The sequence below is a fragment of the Pipistrellus kuhlii genome, unplaced genomic scaffold, assembly GCF_014108245.1.
Source record: "Pipistrellus kuhlii isolate mPipKuh1 unplaced genomic scaffold, mPipKuh1.p scaffold_m20_p_7, whole genome shotgun sequence".
Taxonomy (NCBI): Eukaryota; Metazoa; Chordata; class Mammalia; order Chiroptera; family Vespertilionidae; genus Pipistrellus; species Pipistrellus kuhlii.
The window spans coordinates 60,705,974-60,731,854 of NW_023425573.1; the positions used below are offsets into that span (position 1 = coordinate 60,705,974).

Sequence of the window (25,881 nt, forward strand, 5' to 3'; positions counted from 1 at the left end):
TTCAACATAAAATGGTGAATTTTACAACTTAGAGGAGATGATGATGCACATGAAATGACTTTGCAAAATAAAACATGCTACCCAAAGAAAATAAATCACAGAGATTTAGCTAAAATGTCATTGTCAATGTTAAGAGCTGTTGTAGGATTTCCATTCATCCATAAATTTGATACAGTCCAGGGTCTGATAAACCAAGAAGGATCACTAAATTATGGAAATGTGTTTGACCCACAGAACCTTTTATCTTAAAATAGAGTATGAAAGGGGAAGGGAGAGAGAAGCAAGCATAAATGGACTAGATTTTCCCCTAAACTTCTAAGCCTATTGTCCTGGAACAACATTAAGGAGTATTTCTGCATTCCCCCTTTCTTATGGTAGTATTCCAAAAAAGGGAGCAGTTCCAAAACCCTGAGCTCCCGACTCCCCACCTATATTTCCATCTGTAGCTCACTGGTAATCCTTTCTTCCTCTCTTAACAACTCTTTGTATTTAGCAAACACCTCTTGCTAGGGGTGCCAGTATTTTTGAATGCTCTTCAAATGCTATGGCTTTGGATCTTTATTCTCCTGTACTGTTTCAAGTGCATATACCAGGGGTGGTAGATAACACATTGGTTGGAGAAAATCCATGTTCTGCAATTTTTTGTTGAAAGCATCTTTTGGTGAGAAAAACAAATAGACCTTTCACATGACTGTACTTATCAATCATGTTGTTTACATAATGAATTCGAGTTTAACTAGGAAATGGTGGTTTTTAATCTTTAAGCTCTCAAACTTTTGACCGATTTAGTTAGTTCATCAGCATAACCAGGTTAAGTCTCACAGATTACAAATTAGCCCCATTCTCCCTCATCTCTGCTATATATTTTTGACAAATTATGGAAAGAACACCCAGTAATGGGATCTTTGTCAGATAGATTCCCAATGAATCAAAACTATGAGGAAAAGTACTCAATAGAAGCAGTTAAATGTTCAAATAATGTGACGGTATTATCATCATTTATACGGGGAGACAGTCTCCACATGCTTTTCAAAATGATGTTATTCTGCTCTCAGGACAGAGGGCCATGACAGCTACTTGAGTACATTTTAAAAAGAAAAAACAAAGCATCTAAAACAACCACAATGACAACACACACACGCGCACACACATACACACACACCAGGCAGTTATTTTGGTCATGAGGTATATTTGTAAAGATTTTGTTGACTGCAATAGAACAAACAAAACTGTGGCCATTATAAGCAAATAAAAAATTATTTGAATGGTATTGAGATAGGGAGTGGACGAAAGCTCAAATAATTGACGGGGATCTCAAATTAATTTGTTAATCAAAGAAATTACCAAAGTCTGGGGGAACAGTCTTTGAGATGTTTAAAATCCAAGGTGCTTAGGAGATTCATAAAATAAGAAACAATAAATAAAGCAATTGTATTGTAACTCTGAGAGCTGGGTCAGGAGGCTACTTTCATTGTCACAGAGACTTCCATTTTATTTGAAGTTCCAGTAGAGGATGACCATTTGGTTGAGATTAAGTTTAAAAACCGGTTGGGATGAGAAAAAATATATAGCCCTGTAGCCTCCATAGTAGATAGCATTCAGTTGGAAATTTTCTCGCTTCAGATGGTACACATGGGCAAATCATTTCCCATTAGAGAGGGGCAGAGGTACTAACGGGTGAAAATAATATTCTTAACATAGATAATTTCAGCAGTTTAACTGAATTCATCCTTTGATTCTAAACTCTAAGTGACATTCATGCTCCTTTAGAGAGTTGACCGCTTATCAATCAATCCTGTTTTTATGCTTCTATGTTTCTTGCATCCTCACCACCTTTTCCTTTTCTCCTTTAAAATATTTCCCATGAGTATTAATCAGAGAATATTTCACAACTCTATGGAGAATTTTTGGAGAAATTGGTGACTTAAGTAAGTGCTATAGTTTACTGATGGTTTATGTCTTTGAATTAGGATGCAGAAGAATCTTACTAATGCTAAAACACTGCTGATTTTAATCTACCTTCAGAAGTGCTTCAGAATGTACTGCATCATCTTACTATGTTTTGGGCATTAATTAAACATATCAGCTACTGCTTTTTTGGTGCACAGGTCTTAAAAATTGGGCTCATTACCTGCTGAATTTCTAATAAACACTGAGAATAAATCTCTTTCATTGCCTGGTTTACTTGTGAGTTCTTTTCTCATAAGAGGCAAATACAGGAAAAAGCTTAATTATTTTAACTTTTAAGTAGCTTGGAATATAAATAAATAGACTTTCTAAATAGATACACATTTGTGTATAGTTTCCCTCCACATGTTTATTCATATTTTGTGCCTCATCTAACCTAACGTTTTAAAGCTCCTAGTGGAGAGTGATGATGTCTACTCTGGAAGACTGGAAGAGAGGTGCCTAGACTGTGGAGAGGATCTCTCCAGCAATGGTAGGCTGTAGCTTCCAATCAGAGTTGGACAGTTGACTGCAGGAGGAACATCCTTTCACCAGAAAGCTCCGTGTCAGTGACAGGCCAGCTGCCAACTGGACAGAATGGCAGAGTTCTTCCTCAGCACCTTCCATTTTTTTCTCCTTCCTGTTTTTGGCTTCCAGTTTCCACTGTTCTCAACTTCACCCTAAATCCCCCAAAATACTTTCATGTAGTACTCCTTGGCCCCTTTTCCTAAGCTCCTAAACACTCATGGAAATAGAACTCAACTCAGTTTTGGCCCAATGAATGCAGTGGACATTTTGGTGAGTCCACCAGCCAGAAATGATTTTGTAGCTTAAATGAAGAGTTTATTAACACAAATGTAACGATGAGCATAAGATTTTTCTGTACCTATTCTAGGCAGAAACTTGGTCCTATACTTTCCCCTCCCTCTGCTTATCCAGCAGCACAACACACAAATAAACATATATACTCACACACTTCCCATACATGTATAGAAAATCACAACAGTATAGAGAATGGTTTGACTAAGTGAATATTTCATGCATTTTTATCCATCCATTCAATCTATGTATATCCCAGAGTATTTTTCAGTGTGTGCTGGGGATACAATAATGAATAGACCAAAAGGTCTTCACCCAGTTTATGTAAATGGAGAAAACAAACACATGAACACATTGACATAGAAGATAATGTCAGATAGTGATGGTGCTATGAGAAAATAAAACTAGGCAGGGGGATAGGGATCTAGTAGGAGGTGTTATCAGCAAAGACATCTCTAAGGCAGTGCCATTGAATAGAGACCAAAAGAAGTGAAAGGATGAGATAATACAAAAGAGATCATCCAATCAGAGGAGCATAGTGCATAAGGCTGTGGGGTAAGTTGGGGTATGTTAGAGGAGCAGCAAGGCCTGTGTGGCTGGGGTGAAGTTATAAATAAGAACTATATAGTTGAGCCCTGACTGGTTTGGCTCAATAGATAAAACACTGGCCTGCAGACTGAAGGGTCCCAGGTTCGATTCTGGTCAAGGGCCTGTATCTTGGTTGTAGGCACATCTTCAGTAAGCGGTGTGCAGAAGGCAGCTGATCAATGTTTCTCTGTCTTTGATGTTTCTAATTCTCTCTCCCTCTCCCTTACTCTCTATAAAAAATCAATAACACATATTTTTTTTAAAAATAACTATAGTTTAGATGGTGGGCACACAGTGCGATATACAGATTTTGTATCATGGAAATCCATCTTATCCTATTAACCAATGTTACCCCAATACGTTTAATACTTAAAAAATCTATGATTGAGAATAAAACAGAAGAGATAGCCAGGGGTCAAGGTAGGTAACACCCTACAGGTCAGCAAGGACATTAGATATTATTATAGTATAATTTTATTCTTAGTAATTAGAGATCATTGAGCAGGGGAGTGACATAATGTGATTTATGTTTTTAAATGACCCTTTTAATTGCTACGTAGAGACTATATTTGGAAAAGAAGTAGGAAGGTCAGTTTGGGGGCTGATAAAATATTTCAGGGAGAGAAGATAGTACTTAGATAAGAACACTGACAAAGGAAGTGACTAAAAGGGGTTGAATTTATGTTTTTTTAGGTGGGATTTTTTGATAAGAGTAGAAGAGGCTGTGTAGAATGGAGGGTGACTCCAGCTGGCAAAGGGCAGTGATGTTTTCTGAGGCAGAGAACATGTGGTAGCTAGGGACTCAAGGGTTGCTCTGGGTAGATGTGAGATGTCTACCAAACATCCAAGGAAATGTCAAATGGACACTTGAATTGAACATCTAGAGCTTGAAGCTGACATTTTAAGTTTGAAAAAACCTACAGATGCAATTTGAAGTCACAGGGCTGGACTATTTCAACCCTGGAATGTTTGAATAGTGCCCAGCAGACTAAGAAGGGGAAAGAGAAGAGAACTAGAAGGACTTAACATAGAAGAAGCCCACCATTGTGAAGCTAGAGAGAGGAGCAGACCACCAAAGTAGTCCCACTAAGTTTACAAAGAGAGGAAGAAGAAATTGTAAATAAACAGTAATTCTAAAACCACTGAAAGATTTCATATCCTGCTTCCATTCCTTTCTACCTCTTTCCAGGTAACATCGTCTCAGGAAGTAGAGCTAAGATGACTCTGGTCTACGAGATATAGCTCACAGTCCAGTTAGAAGATATTAAAATAATGAAATAATAAAATTATACTTTGGGGATAAAGAGAAGAGAGGACTAATTCAGAATGAGGAAGACAGGGATGACTTCATGGAGCTGGTAACTCTTGAGCTGGAAGAGTAGGCATGGATAAGTTTTTAGGCACAGAAAGTTGAAAAATAATATTCAAGGTGAAGAAAACTTTATAAAGTAGAACAAGATAAATGTAATCTCTTCCACTTTATTACAATCCCTTCTTCTTGTCAAATGAATACATAAGTGAATGAATGAAAACAATGTATAAAAAGAAAGTAATTTCTATCTAAAGGTTGTTCCATGATCACTCAAGTATGAGAATACTATGTTTCAGTTTTGTTTGCATCAGTGCATTCTGGATGATTAACATGGCCAAATTTGGATTAGCAAAGACTGATTGATTATTTAGAGTTTCAGTTGACAATATTTTCTGTTTTTCTTGCCTATCTTCCTTTCATTAGAATTAGAGGACTAAAAAATGGCAGGAGGGATAACATTCAAAGATGTCAACTTCTGCTACCTTATCCATATTGTGTGTACTTTATATTCTTAAAAATATATCTTCAATCACATAACTTACTGTAATTCTCTGAAGTTAAAAATTACCGATTATATTGCCTACTTACTTGACTTGGTAGGAACTTCACTGGGTGGTTAAAACTACAATGAAATCAGTACCTTTACTTCTGTTTGAGTGACAAGTGTAAAGAGAAAGTTTGATATATACAATTTATTCAGGTAATTGAGTGAATTAATTCTGAATAATTTAATTTACCTTTTTAGCTCAGTGAGTATGGACTAAAGCTGGAAATGTCATTCAGTGATTGATAAAAGTTGAAAGATTCTTTTAGGATGGAAGGGAGGTGAGGGAAATTTTGACTCACTTTGAATTTAAGTAAAATCCAGGAAAGAACAAGGTACTTTTCCTAATAACAGCATAGATTTGTGAGTATCCCAGGTGGTAAGATTTCAATTTATTTGCATGAATGCATAGTTCAATAAGAAAAGATTCAAATTTAGTTGGAGTAAAATGGCTTAATGATTTCAAATATTACTTGTAATATATTAATATAACAGTCTTGAATATCTATAATGGAGTCTCTTTCATTTGGGTCTTAAGGGTGTTCTCACAGTCACTAATGCTGAGTGCTAGGCACACACTGAAGTACCTAAGAGGAAAGCACTTTAGGTTAAAAGCACTTTCTCTTCTCAGCCTCGGGTTAAAAGCTATTTCAGGATTCTGTTAAAGGCATTCTTTAGTCCTCAGCTTCAGCTTAAAAGCGGCTTTGATGAAAAGTGCTTTGAGGCAGGTAAAGGATTTTATAATAAACCATATTAAGAGCTGGGGAAATGTGTGGTTCTGTGGAAGTGTCGGCTAGCTCCATGGAGGTGTGGTGTGAGCTCTGTGTAGGTCGGCTCGTGCCTGGGGGCTGCTCTGAATAATGTGGTCCACTGGTTATTCCCTGCAAAGACACTGAAAAACATTTCCAGGAATGTAATTGGAGAGAAGGGGTTACAAACCCAAACTGGGAGGCCATACTGCACACATTTTGGGAAACATTTTGTTTCTTTCGGGCCTCCTGTCAAATACACTGTGTGTGTGTTTTTTTGTTTTGTTTTGTTTTGTTTTGTTTTGTTTTTAGGCCCTTATTGTAGAAAGTGACTGTGCACTAACATTTCTAAAACACCTTGTCCTGTCCCAAAGCTGCCCACAGAACGGAATAGTAGTATCTAACTGTGAGATGCACTTTGCATATTGCACATTTCCTGTGTTTATTGCACCCTCTTCACTTGCATTACTTTTCCCACGAGCAGGGCCTGCTGGGAGATGGTAGCATATAAAGATGGAATGAAGTATCTCAGTTGGGTCTGCCTACCAAATTGACAGAATGACATGCACCACCCAGATGTCTAATTGCAAGCATTAATATTAGCTGGTGAAGAAAAAAGAAAAACAACACAGCGATTTAAGAGAAATTTTGAGTTTATGGGGGTCAGAGAGAATTCTGAGAGATTGCAAAATGGTACAGATGTCCTAGATAAGTCCCAGGGAGTAGACATGACTTCTGTTGAGACAAGGGCCCATCCATGGGCTGCTGGGCATGCCTCATTGAGGTAAGCTAGGAATTAAGTATACACATTAACATCTTCCCATTGGTCTATTATAGTGAAGTCAAGTTTGCAGGATTTGGAAGTGGGTTTTTGACTATTTCTTTCTAAGCAGTGCTCATTTCCAAAGAAGTCACATCTTATACATCTTTGTGGGCCCAGTGTCTGACCCATCACTTATCAGATGGTAGGTCCTCCATAAATGCTGGCCAAATTAATAAAAATAATGGGTACCGAGTGAATAATGAAATTGCCTCTAAAATCAAGTAAAAACTCATTATCCTGGCACTATTCGAAACATCTGCCACAGGTGTTCTCATCAAGCCCTCTGCATTTCGTTCATGCTACGGTTCCCCGGTGCCCCCCTGCTTTGCCACAACTGTGCACCTTGAACACCTCACCCATTTCTCACATGTTCAAATGTTTAAGTCAAGACTCAGTTTAAAGATCATAAGGGAAACATCACCTTTTCCACAGTATGCCCACTTGTAATATGTGGCCTTAATGCCCCTTAAAACATTAGACATTTGCTATATTATGTCATATTTGTTGTACATTTATCTTCCTTACTCATTACTTGGGGGGTATTGCTTTATGTGATTTTGTACCTTCTTAGAGCATAGTTATTGAAAGAATATGTTTGAGCAGGCAAGATGAGTAACAATCAAAGTATAAAGGATGGTAGGAAATACTCTGGGTAAAGTTTTAGTGGAAACTAAAACTATAATATGTATTGAACATTTTACAATACACTTCTCTATCCTTATTATTGGATAGTATGTGCAATGTGACAAACACAGTGTTGGGCACATGGAATGCTCAAAATGTTGGTTTTTAGTAATGTATTGTCATAAATCTCACCATAAATGATCTGTTCTGCAGTTTTCAGAAGGTCTACTCTGCCCTCAGGAGAAGGAGCATTTGCAATAAGCTATGCAATAATAAGAGTAGAATTAGGAGTAGTGTATAAGAATTAATAGTTACAATTTACTATACTAATTGGTCTTGGTATGGTATCCACAGTCCTATAATATCTAGAAAGTAAGGCAGAAATTTTCATTTTCTTGCCAAAATTCACAAAGCAAGTAAGTAGGAGAGCCAAGACTAGACTTCAAATCTACTTCAATATTTAGTGATCTTCATGGCTAAACAACTGCAATACACTGTAGGCCTGAGTAAAATACAACATATACAGCTTTTTTTTTTTCCTGCTGAGTGAAATAAACCAATCAATGAAAGAGAAACACCACATGACCTCACTAATTTATGGATAATAAATAACATTATAAACTGATGAATCAAAAGATAGATATAGAGACAGTAAAGCAACAAGCAGACTGTCAATTTACAGTGGGGAGGGGAGGAAGATCTGGGGGAGATAATAGATCAACCGAAGGACTTGTATACATGCATATAGGTACAACCAATGGACATAAAACTCTGGGGAGGGAGGGAGGCAAAAAAAATCAATAAAATATAAAAAAAAACAAAAACAAAAAAACAAAACAAAACAAAAAAACATACAGCTCTTTCAAAGAACACAGGGGAGCTTGTTACCATCACCTTTTTACTTCACACCATGTGGACCCAGTCCCAATGTGGCAAGTGGTCTTTCATATATTTAATTATTTCAAACATCCTTTAGATACTTAACCATGATATAAAACTAAGTACAGTTTTGTGTTCGAGTATCTCTTTTTCTCAAGAATGAGTAGTATTTCTTATGACATGTTTTGTGAGATGTGAGGATTATTCTACACTGGAAATAATTGGGGCAACAGACTGGGACCCTTCTCTTGAGAGGCTGTGTAGACCATTTCTAGCCTCCAGATGGTGAGCCAAATTGATAAGTACAGATTCCTTGTAGCAGATCTCAGATGAGTGTCTATTATCCAGTTCAGTATGTGAAACTGCAGCTCAACACAAACCACAGCAGCTTCTCAGACTCTTGACTTGGAGAATTGCATCTGGGAGACAGAAGCTTCCTCTAGGCTTGTGCTGATGCTCAGATCATAATAATGGATTGTATTATAGGTACAGATGGCTTTTGGTTACCATTGGGAAGTGTTTTCCACTAAAACTTTACCCAAAAGTATTTCCTACTATCTCCACAATTCTTCAGATATGACATCTACCACCCAAACAATCCCCAACGGGCTATTTATTCTTTATCTTCTGGTTCTGGACCAAGGTTGTAGTCCCTTTTCCCCCCACTATTCACTTTCTGTCCACCAGTCCCTTCTGAGGCCACCGCTCCCTGATCAGGGCTTCTGCTGTCCACTATGTCCTCCATACTACAGCATGAGACAGGCATATCTACTGATATGCCCAGGTACATGGCACTGCATATGCATTCTTACAATACACAGCCTCTCTTGAAACACATTCTCTATATTACTGTGGCGTCTTGAGTTGAACGTAACCCCAGACACAGATGTAACTGTCTCTTGTCATATGATTAATAGTGTATTTCTGACCAAGATTACCTTTCTTCAAGATTATTCATTCATACCATAAAACTGTGATCTTTCTGATTAAAGGGGCCTCAGTGCAAGTGTGTACATGAATAAAGGAAACATGCTAGAGAATTTGACATCATTGGCAATTCAGTGATGAAGAGAGGGCCTAACCTTGCTTTCTCCTCCTCCCTAAAATGTTTGACTTCTTCAACTGGTAATTATGTAAACAGATTTATAACCAAAATGAGCTCTCACTTCCTCTTTTGACATGTTAATTGTTTCTAAAAAAAATATTAAGTGAGGTCTTGTCAAATTCCTTACATAATATTGAATGTTCTCCTGTGCTAATTATTTATTTAAGATGGAAAAATTGTAACATGCTCAAGGATCCAATGTGTTTAAAATGTGGAGTCACAAAAGATGTAAACAGGTTTTTTACTGTTCAGAAAAAAAATGTATGTTGGTGGTACAAATGATGAAGGAGTCTCAGGGAGTAAAAGCTTGTCTGAAATTTAGATTATTTGGAATATGAAGATATTTAGATGTCCTCAAGATATTTGCAGACCATCTGCTTTCTTATTCCTCAGCCTCTGGTTGCGTGATAGATTCTTTCACTGAGAGGTTAACTGAGGCCAGTCAGCTCCTGCCTCCATCTTTTCTTTTCCTCCTATGAGTTTGAGTTCCAAGTTCAAAAGGGCAAGTTAGGAGTGATATATTCAAGTTAATGACCCTCACATGTGTTTAACTTGGATGACATCTCCTCTAAAATGTCCCTCCTGTCTAATATGGATAGATAAGAACATCATTAAAAAATTGGAGCTCAACAACTGTTGAAAGAGAGTGAAAATTTTTCTCTTGTGCTCTCACATTTCTGAGGGAAATAGATCTTATGAAAATGTCAATCTTTGAGGCAGCCTCTGAGATGGCTATCTGCACAAGTTATCCATCTCAACACAAAGCATGATTCAATGGCCATAAGCAGCTCAGGAAGGCATAAAGTTAGGTAATTTTAAGACTTAGTTCAGCTATACAGGTTATAATTTGGGGCAAAAATTGAACAGTAAATATGTAACATATATTCTTATAAATGCTGTTGAAATACATGTAACTTATTTTGTTTCATAATTAGAGCATTCTTCATAATTTTACTATCTTACCTATCTGAACATATATATGTATTAGAGTGCACCAATCAAGGTTATTGTCAAACATCGAAATTTCTTATTCCACTAATTGGAACTAATAGCTGCCATTTGCTACATGTTTGATATATGCTAGTTAGGCACATTGTTTTAGTTTTTCATTTAAAAGTTAATATGTGAAATGGGTACATACTATTTAGCTTTATAGTTCTTCAGTAAACTCTAACCTAATTTTATTTTTATAGATTGATGTCCTCTATCAGCTATATAAAGTGCTTCTAATATTTTTTCATGGAATATTAAAGGTAAAATATTAGGTCTCAGTATTGGATAGTAAGGGCATTGAACTCTTGGGAAAATGTAAGTTAAAGAGGGTGTGTATGAACAGGTACTTCTTTCTTATAAACCTCTTTAAATTTCTCTGAATTCTTTTCTCGGCTTTCCCCCTAAGCTACAATTAAACTCTGGAAGTACATTTTCATAAAACCTTTTTTTATACATGTTGCTGATTTGAGGAAGAGGGAAAAAGTTTTGTGGGTTTTTTTTTTGTGTGTGTGTGTGTTTTTTTTTTGTGTGTGTGTGTGTGTGTGTTTTCCTGTGTAAGAAGAAAGCACTCGGATCATCTTTTTAAATAATGAAAACAAATAACAGTTCCCAGGAGAATCAGAAAGCAAAGCAGAGGCTTTGTTTGACTTATCTGTGATAAGGCACTTTGGAGCTTGGTTTTTTTGTGAGTTGAAGAAAGAGATGTACACAACACTCCAAACCTTCTATTATGACAGTTTATGCTTCCTATACAGCTTATTTAACTCAAATGCCTGGGAAATAGACACAATTACCACCTTATGGAATGCTACTTAACTTTAAATGTTCCCCACTGAATAGAAACCCACTTCATCAAAATGTATCTAAGTTTCTCAGGAATTATTTTGTCTGCAGGCTCCTGAATGTTCCCGTGCAATTTAAAAATTTAACCGAAGATTGCTTAGAAATAACTGTGATATAAAAAGAAAGAAAAAATTCCCACACGAAGGGAGTTTGCTCACAAGAATTCCTATGAAAGAGCTGTGTCCTATGCCATGTAGACTTTAATCATTCACTCTTTCAGCTGTTATCAATTTAAAACCAATGAAACCCTCACACTGAGTCCATTTGAGCAGTCAATTTTAATATCTCGAGGCATCTGTAGTTATTCTGAATTGGCTGCAAAAGCAGAACTAACAAGTTAAGCTCTAACCATAAGTCGGCATCAGGCTGGTAAACCATACATCAAACACAGACAGTTAGTCAATACTCCAGTATGAAAAACCAACTAGCATTTTAAAGAAGAGCAATATATTCATAATAAGTTTGGCAGTCTGGTTTGCATTGCTTCCTTGATGACTGTGCCTTTAACTTTTTAGTCAACAGAATGCTTCTCTCGATGGCAAAGTGATGTGTTTGAGGGGAAACTGGTCAGTCTTCTGATTTGTGGGTAATATTTTAAATGGGGTGGAGAAATGAGCCTTTTGTGAATAAGAACCTAGAAACTATCTTAATAGTTGCTTTTTATAAGAAAACCCTTTCAACCACATGTTCTGGATCTCTGAGCATAGTTCCTATTTCAAATATTATGTCACTGTCAGGCCATGTGTCTCAATTTTGTGTTTGGAAAACATGGTTGCTTGAAATACCCCTTTCCCTCCCAACATGACTCCATGACAGGGTTGTTGCCTCCCAGGGCGAGAAGAAGACAATGAAGAAGGAGGAGCATTCCAACAAGATCAAGGCAGTCATCACTTCAATCAAATCACTTCCAAATTTCGGGGTTTGGGGGCCCTGGGCCAGGGGAGTGAAGGGTGTTTATGACATATAGCTGCCTATTCCCAGAACTCTTTTATGTAATTTTATTTTATCTTCAAAAAGAAAGAACATATTAAAGGGAAATATCCAAGGAAGAATAATGCTACATAAAGTTTATGTTTTTAGATCTGTTGCCCCAGAACATGCTTTGATAAAATACACTTAGAGCAATATAGTCCATTTCAAAGAGAAATTGGGAGCTCTACCTCTCCACTCTGCAATTTGACTAAAACTGACAGGCCACCAATTATGATTATCCAAATTGTGAAATGGCCTTTTGCCTCCTTCCCACAGAGAAAAATGCCAGACTAGCACTTTTGCAACAAGGAGCTATTGCTCTGATGACTAAATTATACAGAGGCTGGTTACATTTCAATGTCACTAATCAGGTAAAATAACAAGTCAAAAGGGGATGTTTTTTTTTTTTTTTTTAATTTATATTGAACAAAATTTGTTTCCCCCCCAATTTTTTTTTTTAATCTTTGGAATTTTTAAAAATGAATTGATTGATGATAGGCATACATTTGAGGTGAAATATTTGTGAGTCAAACTGTCAGTGATGCTAAAAGAAATAAAAGAGTAATATTTTAATCTTAGGCTATGTCAAAATGAATCGTCGATGTTAGTATTTCTTGTGCTTGTCCTAGTCCTCACATCTGCTGAGTATGGAACCTGATGAGGAGATAGGGTTGTGAGAGCTCTGATATGGACTGTCACTAAGACATACTCAGTGTACACAGAATGTGAAATCTCCAATCCCAATCATAGCACAAGTGAGGAAGAAGCAGGTCCTCTCTTCTCAAGTGCTATAGAAAATTCAACTCTTCTCATCACAGAGGAAACATTTATTCATACATTAGTGACCTGGTACACGAAATTTGTGCACATTAAAAGGGGATTAATTAGAGGAAATAATTTAATATTGCTATTTGCCCTTTATAACAGAAGTGTCAGGAGATGAAAGAAAATTAGTAAAATGTATATGAAAACCTTCCTCCTGTCAGAGTCTGGAGCTCACCACAGGACCCAGAGTCAATTCCCCACCCACCACATGCACCTCAAAATCGAGTGAGACCCAGACCCAGCCTCACCCCCCCCCCTACCCCCACCATTGGGCTAGATCCAGACCCGGCCAGTTCCACCCTTGTCAAATCCTGCAGGGCAGGGGGCATAGCCTCAGGTCCCCTGACCTGATGCCAAGTTAGGGGGTGTGGCCTGAGGTCCCCCAGCCTAGACCGGGGCAGGGGGCATGCCTTGAGGTCTTCCATAAAGCCCTGCCATATGGGGGGGAGGGGCATGGAGCTTCAGGTCCCCAGACCCAGCACCTGAAGGGAGGCACAGCCTCAGATTCCCCATCAAGCCCAATTGGGCAGGGGTGTGGCCTGAGTTCTCCCAACCTAGCATTGGGGGTGCACCTTGAGGTCCCCCATCAAGCCCCACTGGGTGGGGGTGCGTGGCCTGAAGACCCCTTTCAAGCCCCGCGGGGCAGGGGGTGCAGTCTGAGGTTCTGTGGCCTGGCTCTGGGGTGGGGGGAGCAGCCTGAGGTCCCCTAACCCAGCACCAGGACAGGAAGTGCACCTTGAGGTCCTCCATCAAGCCCCACTGGGTGGGGGTGTGTGGCCTGAGGCCCCCTGATAAGCCCTGCCAGGTGGGGGGCACAGCCTGAGATCCCCTGTCAAGCCCTGCTGGCTTGGGGACATGGCCTGAGGCACGAGAGGGCATGAGATCCCTGGGGCATGAGAGGGCATAGCCTCAGGTGATGGAGTGGTGGTCAATTAGCATATTCCCTCTTTATTAGACAGGATTTGTTCCAATTACCAAGCTCAGGTCAGGATGCAATTCTGTTTTCCTCCCCTTCCATTATCCACCTCACCACAAAGTGAACTCATCAATTAGCACTTTGTGAAAGCCATGGAGTGATCACAACTGCACAGAGAAAGTGAAGAGCCAGCACTGGCTTCGGATCCAGCTCACAGGGTCTACAGGGGCCCTGAAACGCTAAGGAGAACTCAACTAAAGAAGTTTCCACTGCCTCTGAAGCTGCGTTTAGGTGTCACCAGGGAACTATGTGGTAGGAGAAGACCTGCTGGAGAACAGCAGGGAACCAACAACAAATGCTAACCTTTAAAAAGGGGGATTTCTGTGAACATGGATGAGGGACCTGTATCTCTTTCTTCTCTTCAGGTGGTTTCACGGAAGGAAGATTTAGGATGTAATTAGAGGATTGAACGGGTCATAGGTCACCTCTCCAGAGGGCAGCAGCCTCCCGACACAAGAAGGAAATATCACGTGAGCCTGACTTTGGGTCACCTGAAACTGGTTGAGGATGTGCCTCTGACAGCATATAAATCTTGGTTGGGACAATGCCAGGGATGGAAGAGGAGGTTTTGTATCTTTTCTACAATCTACACCCACACAACTTGACTTAAAGCACAGTGCATGCTTAAAGCATGATCCAGATTTTGAAGCAAACCCGTTTTTACCTGCTGCTGTTTCCTTAATGGTGTTCATGCTCTATTTCTTCTTATTGTACAGAAACCTCTCAGTCCTGAAACTGCAAGGCTTAGAGACAATATCTTCAACTGGCACCAGAATTACGCTAACCGTGTAGGGTATGGTACAACTTTGGGGAATCTTTTATGGACAGATAGTCCATGGAATGAATAAAACCAGCATCTACTACCAGAGTAAAATGTAGCATGGGTTTCAGAGGTCATTGGCAAAAAAAAAAAAAAGAAAGAAAGAAAGAAAGAAAGAAAGAAAGTAAATAAAGAAAAAAGAAAGAAAGAAAAAAAAGGCTCTATGCTGGTTCAGAATCAATCGGGTCTTGTCCATCCTATATTCCCAGAATTTAGCATGGCTATTCCCAGCATCCAGTCAGTGTTAGGATGAAAGCCAGATATTATTTGGTATTTTATTTTAGCTAAAAAATGAGAAAGGTCTATTGATTCAAAGGGCAATACCTATAATTTAAAAGAAAGAATAAAGAGAATTGTTATTATTATTGCTATTTGCAAATACACACAATATAGTAGGTTATACCAGGAAATTATTTTTTAGTTACTGAAAATCAAGTAGTTATAAGTCACTATCTCAAATAATATTAAATTCTAACTAATGCCGGTATAAAAAGTCCTCCCTGCATAAGAAAGTAAGTTCTTGAACCACAAGGAAACCGATTTATTATTCTGGCTTATTCTTTTTCCTCTTACCTAATTCACTCCCATTGCTGGACCTCATTTTTCACTTGTTGCTCTAAAGCTATTCTGCTCTCAATATCTCATAAGACCTGGATCATATCCTCCCTGGATAACAGGCTTTTAAAATCCATGGGCTTAACCTGCTACCCAGGTGCACTTTTTTTCTCAATATTTGCCATCTCTCATGGTGACCTGTGTGTTATTAGTGAACAAAAGCAAGCTATGTGGTTGGCTCCATTACCAACACATTTGCTCCCAAGAGCCTTTAAATAATAGAAAGTGCCGGGGAACTATAAATGCAAGTGAACCAGGAAGCTTATAGGCCAAGATAAAGAAGCTTAAGGTTGGCTATTAATTTTGGCTAATATTAAATCATGACATAGCTCACTTGTAAGGATCACAGTTCAATTATGAATCATAAAAAAAGTTGAACTAAAAGAAGATTTACAAGTATTTTTGGGCACATTAGTGTGTATTGTGGAAGTTGTGAGAGTATTTCAGGACCAAGCAATGATAGATCCAGGCCTCAATATATAAATTCAAATACAATTATTCTCAAACTAACAATGATCAAGTGGCAAAGTTGGAGCATATCTGTGTTCAAAGGTGTACTGCAGTATTGCTCATATATTTTTCACTTGAATTAATAATGTGACAGGTCAGTTCCTCTGTCATATGTAAGTTCTAACAAATTATTTAAAAACATATTTTGCTCTTAACTCACTAGTTTTGCTATCCATAAACATGGCTGTTTAAAGTTTAGGGCTGATAATTTGTATCTACAATTTGAATGGCAAATATTTCTTTACTTCTCAATATAATTGATATACTTTACAAAAGCACTATAATTTCAAAGACATTATTTTCTCTTATAACAGAAACCTTAAACAATTAGTTGTGTCTCTGTGGGTAATTACTTAAATGTTCCAACAATTAGATGGCACTCTGTAAGTGGGTATAGTTAGGAAATAAAATGAGCTCATTCTTATTTATGTATAGAGTACCATGATAAAAATTACCAATAAATATAAATATGAGCCAACTGCAGATTATGTACATACTTTCCTTAAAGTAAACAAGTTACTGCTGCTTTCCCTTGACACTTGTCTGGATTAATTTCTCAAGCTTCAAAGGGCTACATGGGAACATGGTTCTCTGGGGGCATGATGGCCATAATTTGCTCTATAAATCTAAGTAGCAAAAGAAAGAAGAAAGAAATGAAGAAAGGGAAGAGAGATGAAAAGAAAAAAAGATGGAAGGAGAGAAAGAAGGGATGAAGGAAGGATGGGAGGATGATAAGTTGTTGGTTGTTGAAAGTCATGATAAGCTGGGTACTGTGCAAAGTTCTTTCCATATATCACTTCACTTAAACTTTATTATGTAAATTTCATCAATGAAAAAGTTAATAACCAAATATTAAGTTATATAGCTGGTAAATGGCAGAATCCAGATTTAAACCTAGCTCAGTCAAATTCTAAAGCTCCTATGCTTTCAATTTTCTTAATTGCAAAATAAAAGTAGAAAATTTTCTATAATCAATAAAAATCTATAAAGATGGATTCAGTTAATCAAGAGTATACGTCATTCTACATCTTTTGGAAATATTTAATGTTTGAGGTAGATGTGAGTCCCTACCGATCACCCTATAGCAAAAGCATATTATTGACAAATTCTACCCAAATATACAAAGCTTTAGCTAATCTTTGTACAGCCTCATTATATAATAAGAATGGGCAATCATTGCCCATAAGACATTTGATCCAATCACTAATGTGATAAAAACAAAATTAGGAACATATGTGAAAATGAAGACTCAAAGAACAGGAAAGACCATTTTAAAATAAAAAAAATAAAAAACAAATTTCAAAGTGACAAAATTACCTATTTCATTTAAATGAGTTCAAATATATAACCTATTTTCTATTTTCTCACTTAATTAATTAATATATATGAAATGCAAAGTACTATCCCTACTGTTAGTTATGGGGATAGATTGGTCAACAAAGCTTTGTGGCATGAGGATGTGGAAAAAAAGAAAAGAAGAAGAACAGAGAATAAGAAATGCATACAAAAAATGAAAATAAAATTTAAAGTATGAATTCATATAAAGATAGGATAAAATTGGAAATTCTTTCAGAATATGAGAAAAATCAACTTATGATCTGATACTCATATCTTAAATATTCCAAAAAAGGAAACAGAAATTTGATGGAATAAACTTATCAACATAATAATAAAGAGACAAAATTCCAGAGCTAGAGAAGTGCAATTCTTCAAGTTGAATGCCAAACATAATAAATTTTAAAGTTCTGCCATCTTTGCAGATCATCTGATTATAGAGTCTCCAATAATAAAGACAAATAACCCAATGATCCTGAAAGAAAAAAAAAGAAAAAAAAAAGCACAAAGAAACAAAAATAAGAAATGGAATCTGCAACTCTGTATTCTAAAGGCAATGGAATTTTATCCCCAATTAAACTATTGATCAAGTGTGTGGGGATACTGTAGATATTTTTAGACAGTTAAGATCTCATGTTTTCTAAATGAGTTACTAAAGTTGTTACATAGTAATAAAATTACTTAAAGCAATAAAGATAAGGCATGGAGTTCAGAAGACAGTGACTACAACTCAGAAAATCAGTGAAAGGAAGTCACAGGGTGATAAAAGTGAAGACTGAAAAGCAACCAAAGCAACTCGGTATAAGATGGTGGAAGGACTTGACTGGTAAAAGGCAGATATTTCTAGACTAGAATATATATACTGTTTAATTGAGATAACTAAACAAACCCTTAATCATGTAAAGGCCCTGAAAACAAGGAAAAAAAATTAAACTCTGGGAGAAAAAGTTTGTATGAGAAATTCACAAACAATATATCAAACTAAAAAATAGAGTTAGTCCAACATTGCTTTCAATTTCTACTAGCATCTCCAGAATGGTTTTGCCCATATTAAGATAAAAGCAACTACTTTCTAAACATGCAATTCTTCTCTATCATTTGATATAAGGAAATACTACTTGCTTCTAAGAAAAGCCAAGCAATTGTTATCTTTTCTAAAAATTGTGTTGCCAAGTGTTTTCTGTTCTTGGATGTCAATGCTGTTACTTGAAAGATTACATAAAGTAGTTTGGCTGATGCTAAAGTTATTATTTCAGTTTTAAAAGTAAGTAGAACATACCTACCACCCTAAAATGTACCTCTCAATTCAATAATTTACATATTAAGTTGATTCAAGTGTTTTGTTTTGTTTTCCAATGAGGTATTTAATGCAAAAGAAATGTATATCCCATGACCTAACTTATATGTGGAATCAAATGAAGAAAATAACTGATGAACAAAACAGAACCAGAGACATTGAAACATGCAACAGACTGACATATTTCAGAAGTGGGGCGGAGGGGAGGGGGGGAGAGATGAGAAGAGATTAAACAAATAATTTATATGCATATATGCATAGCCCATGGACATACATTAGTGAGTGGGAAGGCCTGGGGAGGGGGCCAGAAGAGGGTGGAGAAGTTCTAATGGGGGAAAAAAGGACATTTGTAATACTTTGAACAAAAAGTTAATAAAATAAAGGCATTCACTAATCCCCTCTCTCCCCTTGCCAAATGTGAAAGCTGTTGGAGAAATGGAAGGCTTTTCAGAAGCTACCCCTGCAATGGCCCAGTGGTTGCTGCACCCACCTGAACTATGAAGATTTCTCTCCATTGGGTGCATTCAGAATTATATTTGGGCCTCTTTTTGGGATCACAGTGTGCCCTTCTCTTAGTTATATAAAAAAACACTAAAAAATTCAGCCACATCAAGTGACTTTTTCCAGATCTGTATTAGGGCCAATGAAATCACATATTGGCCAGGTGTCCCTAAGTACAAAAAAAGTTTTGAAGAAAGGGTTTTTGACTAAGTTTGGACCATATAATATTGGGACAATTCTTTTTTCCCAGTTGTACCGGGCATTATTAAGCCAATAAAGCACAGCCCTTCCTGACCCTCAATGGGTGCTCCATAAAGACCAGCTGAATTCACAGCTCAGGCCTCTCAACTTGTTGGTAATACCGCATGAAAGACTAAACACTTTGGAAAGTGTCTGTGACCCTGCAAAGCCCCTCCCAGGAACCAGGAAGCACAACGTAAGACCCAAACTACCACACACAGCTTTCCTGAACTTTGATATTGAAGGCCTGAATTCCGGTCTGGACAATAAGACAGTTTAAAGAGTTTGACACATAATCTTTGGGCAAATGCACCTCGCAACAATTTAAAAAGCCATTTTTGCTTTTTCTAAATAATTTTCCTTGAAAGAGTTAAGTCATTTTATTTGGAGAAATTAAACATTTAGCCATTAATTATTAATTTATTTTATTTAATTCTTATAGCCCTTCAAAAACCCTGCAATCTTTTCAAAGTATTTTCCTTAGGTATGCTAAAAATATAAAAGTAAAGTATTAAATTATACTGAGCCTGTAGCTTTAAAAAAAATGGTTTAATGCTTTTTACTCAGTTTAAAAAAATAAATCTCAGTAAAAGCCTCTAAAAATTTCACAGTTAAAACTGAAACAATCCCAAGAAGTGACTATATTTGCATAACGATCTGTATTTGGAAGAAAATTCCACTGGAGACAACAATGGCAGCTTATCAAATCAGAATTTCACAAAGATTTTCCATAGCCCTACTAATGAATACTGACTCATTGGTCAGCAATGGTGAAAACTTAATGGGGCTGGAAGACAGGAAATGTGCAAGGCAGAGTGTGCTTAGTGGTTCCATTGCATCAGCAGGAAGGCTGCATTAGACTTCCAACTCCTCTGGTGCTTTCCGAGACCAATCCCAGAGCACAAAAGCACTCCTTAGCATTTTGATTGGGCCACACACTGCCACTGAATTAAAAGACCTTTCATGTTTCCAGAGTCATGAAAAATTTAGACTTTATGTCAGATTGGGATTGTTTGGGCTACTAATCTGGTTTTATTTGATTTTTTTTTTTTTAAGATGATAGATAACCTGAAACTGAATCCTATGTAAAAAAAAAAAAAAAAAAAAAAAATGATAATCTGTGGGGCCTAGTCAGCATGTCTAAGTGGTTGAGCATCAACCTATGAAGCAAGAGGTTATGGTTCAATTCCAGGTTAGGGCACATGCCGGGGCTGGGGGCTCCATCCCCAGTGGGGATTGTACAGGGGACAGCCAATCAATGTTTTTCTCTCATCATTGATATTTATTTCTCTCTCTCCCTTTCCATTCAATTCTGAAATATAATAAATAAAAATACATTTAAAAAAAGAAAATTATAATCTATGGGATAAATTCTAAGGTAAAATAAAGATAGTAGTCTATTATTATATCAAAGGCCTGGTGAATGAAATTCATGCACTGGGGAGGGAGAGTCCCTCAGCCCGGCCTGCACCCTCTCACAGGCTGGGACCCCTTGGGGGATGTCTGCCTGCTGGCTTGGGCAATCGGACATCCCTCTTGCAATCCAGGACTCCTGGCTCCTTACCATCTGCCTGCAGCGGGGGCAGGAGAGGCTCCTGCCACTGCCACTACACTCTCAAGCTGTGAGCCTGGCTTCTAGCTGAGCAGCACTTCTCCTGTGGGAGCTCACTGACCACCAGAGGGCAGCTGTTGCATTGAGCGTCTGCCCCCTGGTGGTCAGTGCACATCATGGTGACCGGTTGTTATGCACCTCATTCAACTGTTTGGCCAATTTTCATATTAAGGTTTTATTGTATAGGATGTAATTGAATATGTAGAGGATCAAATACTGTCTGTGAGTATGAAAAGGAATTTTCAGAGTAAAAGTTTGAGATGAGCCGATTAAAAATATGTGCTATTTTCACCCCCAAATACTTGCATTGTAAGAATTTTCTGCTCTATTAGTGATACCTATGTCCATGATTCACAAAAATTCCACCCTCTAGGGTTAGTTCAAAATGATAGGCTATTTTTGTGATATGTTCATTTGTTTCAAGATGAACTGAAATTGTTTGGTCAAACAATTAATTGTAAAATATTTAAATAATTCTTATATTAAGTATTGCTAAAAATCTGAAAATCTGCTTTGCCCTCTTCCTGAGAAAAATTTATATTTTAAATCATCTCTTGACTTCTATAAGTCTTTCAGCTTTGTTCTGAGTTTATTTTAGCCCATTTTCAATTAAAAACATATTTAACTTTAAAATATATTCATCAGTTAGAACATCTGAAAAACAGGGAGAATAATGGACTTGGCGCATGTTTCTTTGTTCAGGAAAATTACATAATTTTGCTTTGTGATCTATAAGTTAATTTCCAGTTACAGATTTCTATATCCCTGTTTCGATCTATCCATTCATCCTTTCATCTACCTGATATGCTAACTAATAAAAAAGTAATAAATAATAATTTTAATAGCAGAGAATATTAATTGAATACTTATATTCCAGAAACTGTTAAGTGCTTTACATGAATTTTCTCATCTATTTCTCTCAATACTTATGTCAATTATGGGTATAAGTATTCCCATTTAAAAGATGAGATATAATAATTACAGAAACCAGTTTGGCTCAACAGTAGAGCGTCAGTCTGCGGACTGAGAGGTCCCAGGTTCGATTCCGGTCAAGGGAATGTAGATTGGTTGCAGGGGTGTGCAAGAGGCAGCTGGTCGATGTTTCTCTCTCATCGACATTTCTAGCTCTCTATCTCTTTCCCTTCCTCTCTGTAAAAAATCAATAAAATATATTTTAAAAAAATAAAAATAAAAGATGAGATAATTGAGGTCAGAGAGATCCTAATTTGTCCAATGTCATTACAAATGAGTGGTAGAACTAAGGTCTGAATTCCAATTAGGGTAATGTCAGAGTTTATATTTTTCTATTCTGGTGGCTAGGTTGTGCTAGGATATATCTTATTATTTACGTTAGATATATTTGCAGAAGTACCTTCTTATTTAAATTCAGTGGAAAAACCCTGAATAGCTGCAGCAATCCTGAGAAAGAAGAACAAAGTAGGTGGGATCTCAATACTGGATATCGAGCTGTATTACAAAGCCACTGTTTTCAAAATAGCCTGGTACTGGCATAAAAGCAGACATATAGATCAATGAAATAGAATAGAGAACCCAGAAATTGACCCAAACCACTATGCTACATTAATATTTGACAAAGTAGGCATATACATACAATGGAGTCCAGTTTCTTCAATAAATAGTACTGGGAAAATTGGACAGATACATGCAAAAAAATTTAAAAAAAAAAATGAAACTAGACCAACAACTTACATGATACACAAAAATAAACTCAAAATGGATAGTAGACTTAAACATAAGATGGAAAACCATAAAAATACTAGAGGAATCCACAGGCAGCAAAATATCAGACATATGCCGAAGCAATTTCTTCACTGATACTGCTCCTAGGGCAATGGAAACTAAAGAGAAAATAAACAAATGGGACTACATCAAAATAAAAAGCTTCAGTACAGCGAAAGAAATCATCAACACAACAAGAAAGCCCCCTACATGGGAGAACATATTTGCCAATATTATCACTGATAAGAGTTTAATCTCCAACATTTACAGGGAACTCATACAACTTAACAAAAGGTAGATAAACAATCCAATCAAAAAGTGGGCAATGGGCCTAAATAGATACTTTCAAAAGAAGACAGAAAGAAGACCAAGAGACATATGAAAACATACTCAAAGTCACTAATCATCCAAGAGATGCAAATCAAAACGACAATGCAGTACCATCTCACACCTGTCAAAATGGCAATCATCAACAAATCAACAAATGACAAGTGCTGGCAAGAATGAAGAGAAAAAGGAAGCCTTGTGCACTACTGTGGGAATGCAGACTGGTACAGCCACTGTGAAGAACAGTACGGAGTTTCTTCAAAAAACTAAAAATGGAACTCTCATTTGACCCAGTGATCCAATTTCTAGGAATATATCCCAAGAAACTAGAAACACCAATCAGAAAGGATATGTGCACTCCTATGTTCATAGCAGCACAATCTACTATAGCTAAGATTTGTAAACAGCCTAGGTGCCCATCAGCAAATGAGTGGATAAAAAAACAGTGGTACATCTACACAATGGAATACTACTCTGCTATATATATATAAAAAAGGAATTATTACCATTTGCAACAGCATGGATGGAACTGGAGAACATTATGCTAAGTGAAATAAGCCAGTCAGTGCAAGAAAAATACCACATGATCTCACTAATTTATGGATAATAAAAAACATTATAAACTGATGGACAAAAATAGATACAGAGGCAGAGAAGCATTGAACAAACTGTCAAATGACAGCAGGAAGGCTGGCCAGGTTGGGGGTGGGGGAGGAGGCAAGAGATTAACTGAAGGACTTGTATAAAAGCATATAAACATAACCAATGGATGCAAGACATTGGTAGAAAGGTAAAGGCATGTGCCAGGGATTAGAGAAGGCTGGGGGAAGGTCAAATGGGGGGGAGGGGAAGGAGACAAATGTATTACTATTTGTAGGACTTTAAACAATAAAAAAAGGAAAAAAAATCAATGGAAAAATATCTTAGCAAAAGATAAAGATAAACAAACAAACAAACAAACAAATATTAAAAACATCTTTAAAAAGAAAAGAAAAAAAAGGGGGGAGGAGTTTAGTTTGAACTCTTAGCTTCCAGTTCTCAAATCCCCAAATTTTTGTGATACTCATTTGTCTTGGACTTTCTTCCTAGGACTTCTTCCTAGAATTTACTTCAGACCGTGACTAGGGTGATCAGATACTTTATTATCCAAATCAGGACATGCCCAAGAGTGGAAAGGAGTGCATTCCTAAGCATGTTGGGATGATTTGTATAAACTGGAACTGTCCAGACCCAAGGAGACATGGAATCATTCTAATGGGCCACTAAGATATATCTTCTCTATTCCCTGGCACAGAGCTCAGATCTGAGGAAAACTAGGTATTTCTTGCAATAATTCTATGATGCACCCTTTAATTTCTCAGGATTATTTTTATGGACAATTATTTTTTCTCTCCTATAGAGCAGAACATCCAATAAGCAACCTAAAAAGAATAAAAAATCCTAATATTTCTTTAGAGCTGAATAGCTATGGACACAGAGGCACATTCATTTATCACTGTTATCGTAAAAGTATAAAATGTCTTGTACCTTTAATAAGTCCTTTTTCTTGCAGAGTTTTCAGGGAAGGTCTTCGGGTAATAAACTTCTTTAATCTGCTTTTAACTCGGTTTTTGTCGTTTGTATCGGAAGCACTATGATGCAGTCTGAACACTGGAAATTGAAAAAAAAGGCAGAGGCTTTCAGTAAATTTCTCCTTTATGATTATTACTTTATGCTAATATGAATAGAAAACAGTAGTTATGGAACAACTCCCTGAATTAATGGCTTAGGCCCTTCTGCTTAGACAGGGCATATGAGCAAAAATTTGCCCATATGAAAATATTAGCTCCACTGAAACGGGGTTATGCAATGAAAATGTGGTTAGCTCCATACAGTCACAATTTATTTTCACTTTTATTCCCTCATAGTTAACATAATAACCTTTGCTGGGCAATTCTACTTCTCTGTATCTATATACAAAATTAGGTTCAAAGCAAAAACTCTTCTAAACAAGGGGGGGAAACACTTCAGAATTGTTAATTTTCATTAATTAGAATTATATATTGCCTGTAAGTAATAAAGGTATTTTCAAAGATCCTGCTTGCCCTTAATAATTCTGGCAATCTTTTTTTTTAATATATATTTGTATTAATTTTTAGAGACAGAAGAAGGGAGAGAGAGAGAGAGAGAGAGAGAGAGAGAGAGAGAGAGAGAGATAAACATGTGATGTGACAGTGCAATATCTATTAGCTGTTTCTTGCATGACCCCTATTGGGGATCTAGCCTGCAACTCAGGCATGTGCCCTCACTGGGAATCAAACCAGTAACCAATCTTTCAGTACACTGGACAATGCCCAACCAAATGACCCACAATGCATTGCTCAGGGCACTATTCTTCTTTTGTGTTAACCCAAAGTGATTTCTTTTTCTGAAATAGTTATTTCTTATTTTTCTTATTGATGTCAAATTACCACCAGTTCTAGGGGAAATTCTGAAAAACAGATTTGCCTCAAACATTTTCCATGTCATTAGCAGTCTCCTATCTGCCAGCATCCTATCCTCAAAATTAGGTAAGTATCAAATTAATTCCTGAACAAATATTTGCTGAATTTCTACTGATCATCAAGCTCCATGATAAAGGCTATGAATTCAATCTATTATATGTACAAAAAGGGCTAATATGCTAGTGTCCTTCTTTCTGTCTGGGTAATGATGTCAAGTAGCAACACCTGGCTTCCTTTCCCAAGTGATGACTAGCCTTCTTACAGTTCCTTCAGCTCAGGAACACTACTTGCTTTATAGCTAGGTGAAAACATTTCACACTTTAACCAAATGTCGGTGAAGCATTTTCCCATGCCTCATCTCATTTGATCCTCACAGAAGTTCTGGAGTAGGTAGATAGGAGA

At 37.0% G+C, this 25,881-nt stretch overlaps 1 protein-coding gene across 1 annotated transcript in view; it reads right to left on the reverse strand.

Moving 5' to 3' along the window:
* Positions 1 to 25,881, reverse strand: part of ARHGAP15 (Rho GTPase activating protein 15) — a 622,919-nt gene that overhangs the window by 242,593 nt on the left and 354,445 nt on the right. Inside the window, exon 9 of the mRNA XM_036422005.2 lies at positions 24,524 to 24,646. Within this exon, the coding sequence (XP_036277898.1) occupies positions 24,524 to 24,646 (123 nt within the window). The remainder of the gene's footprint in view (positions 1 to 24,523; positions 24,647 to 25,881) is intronic.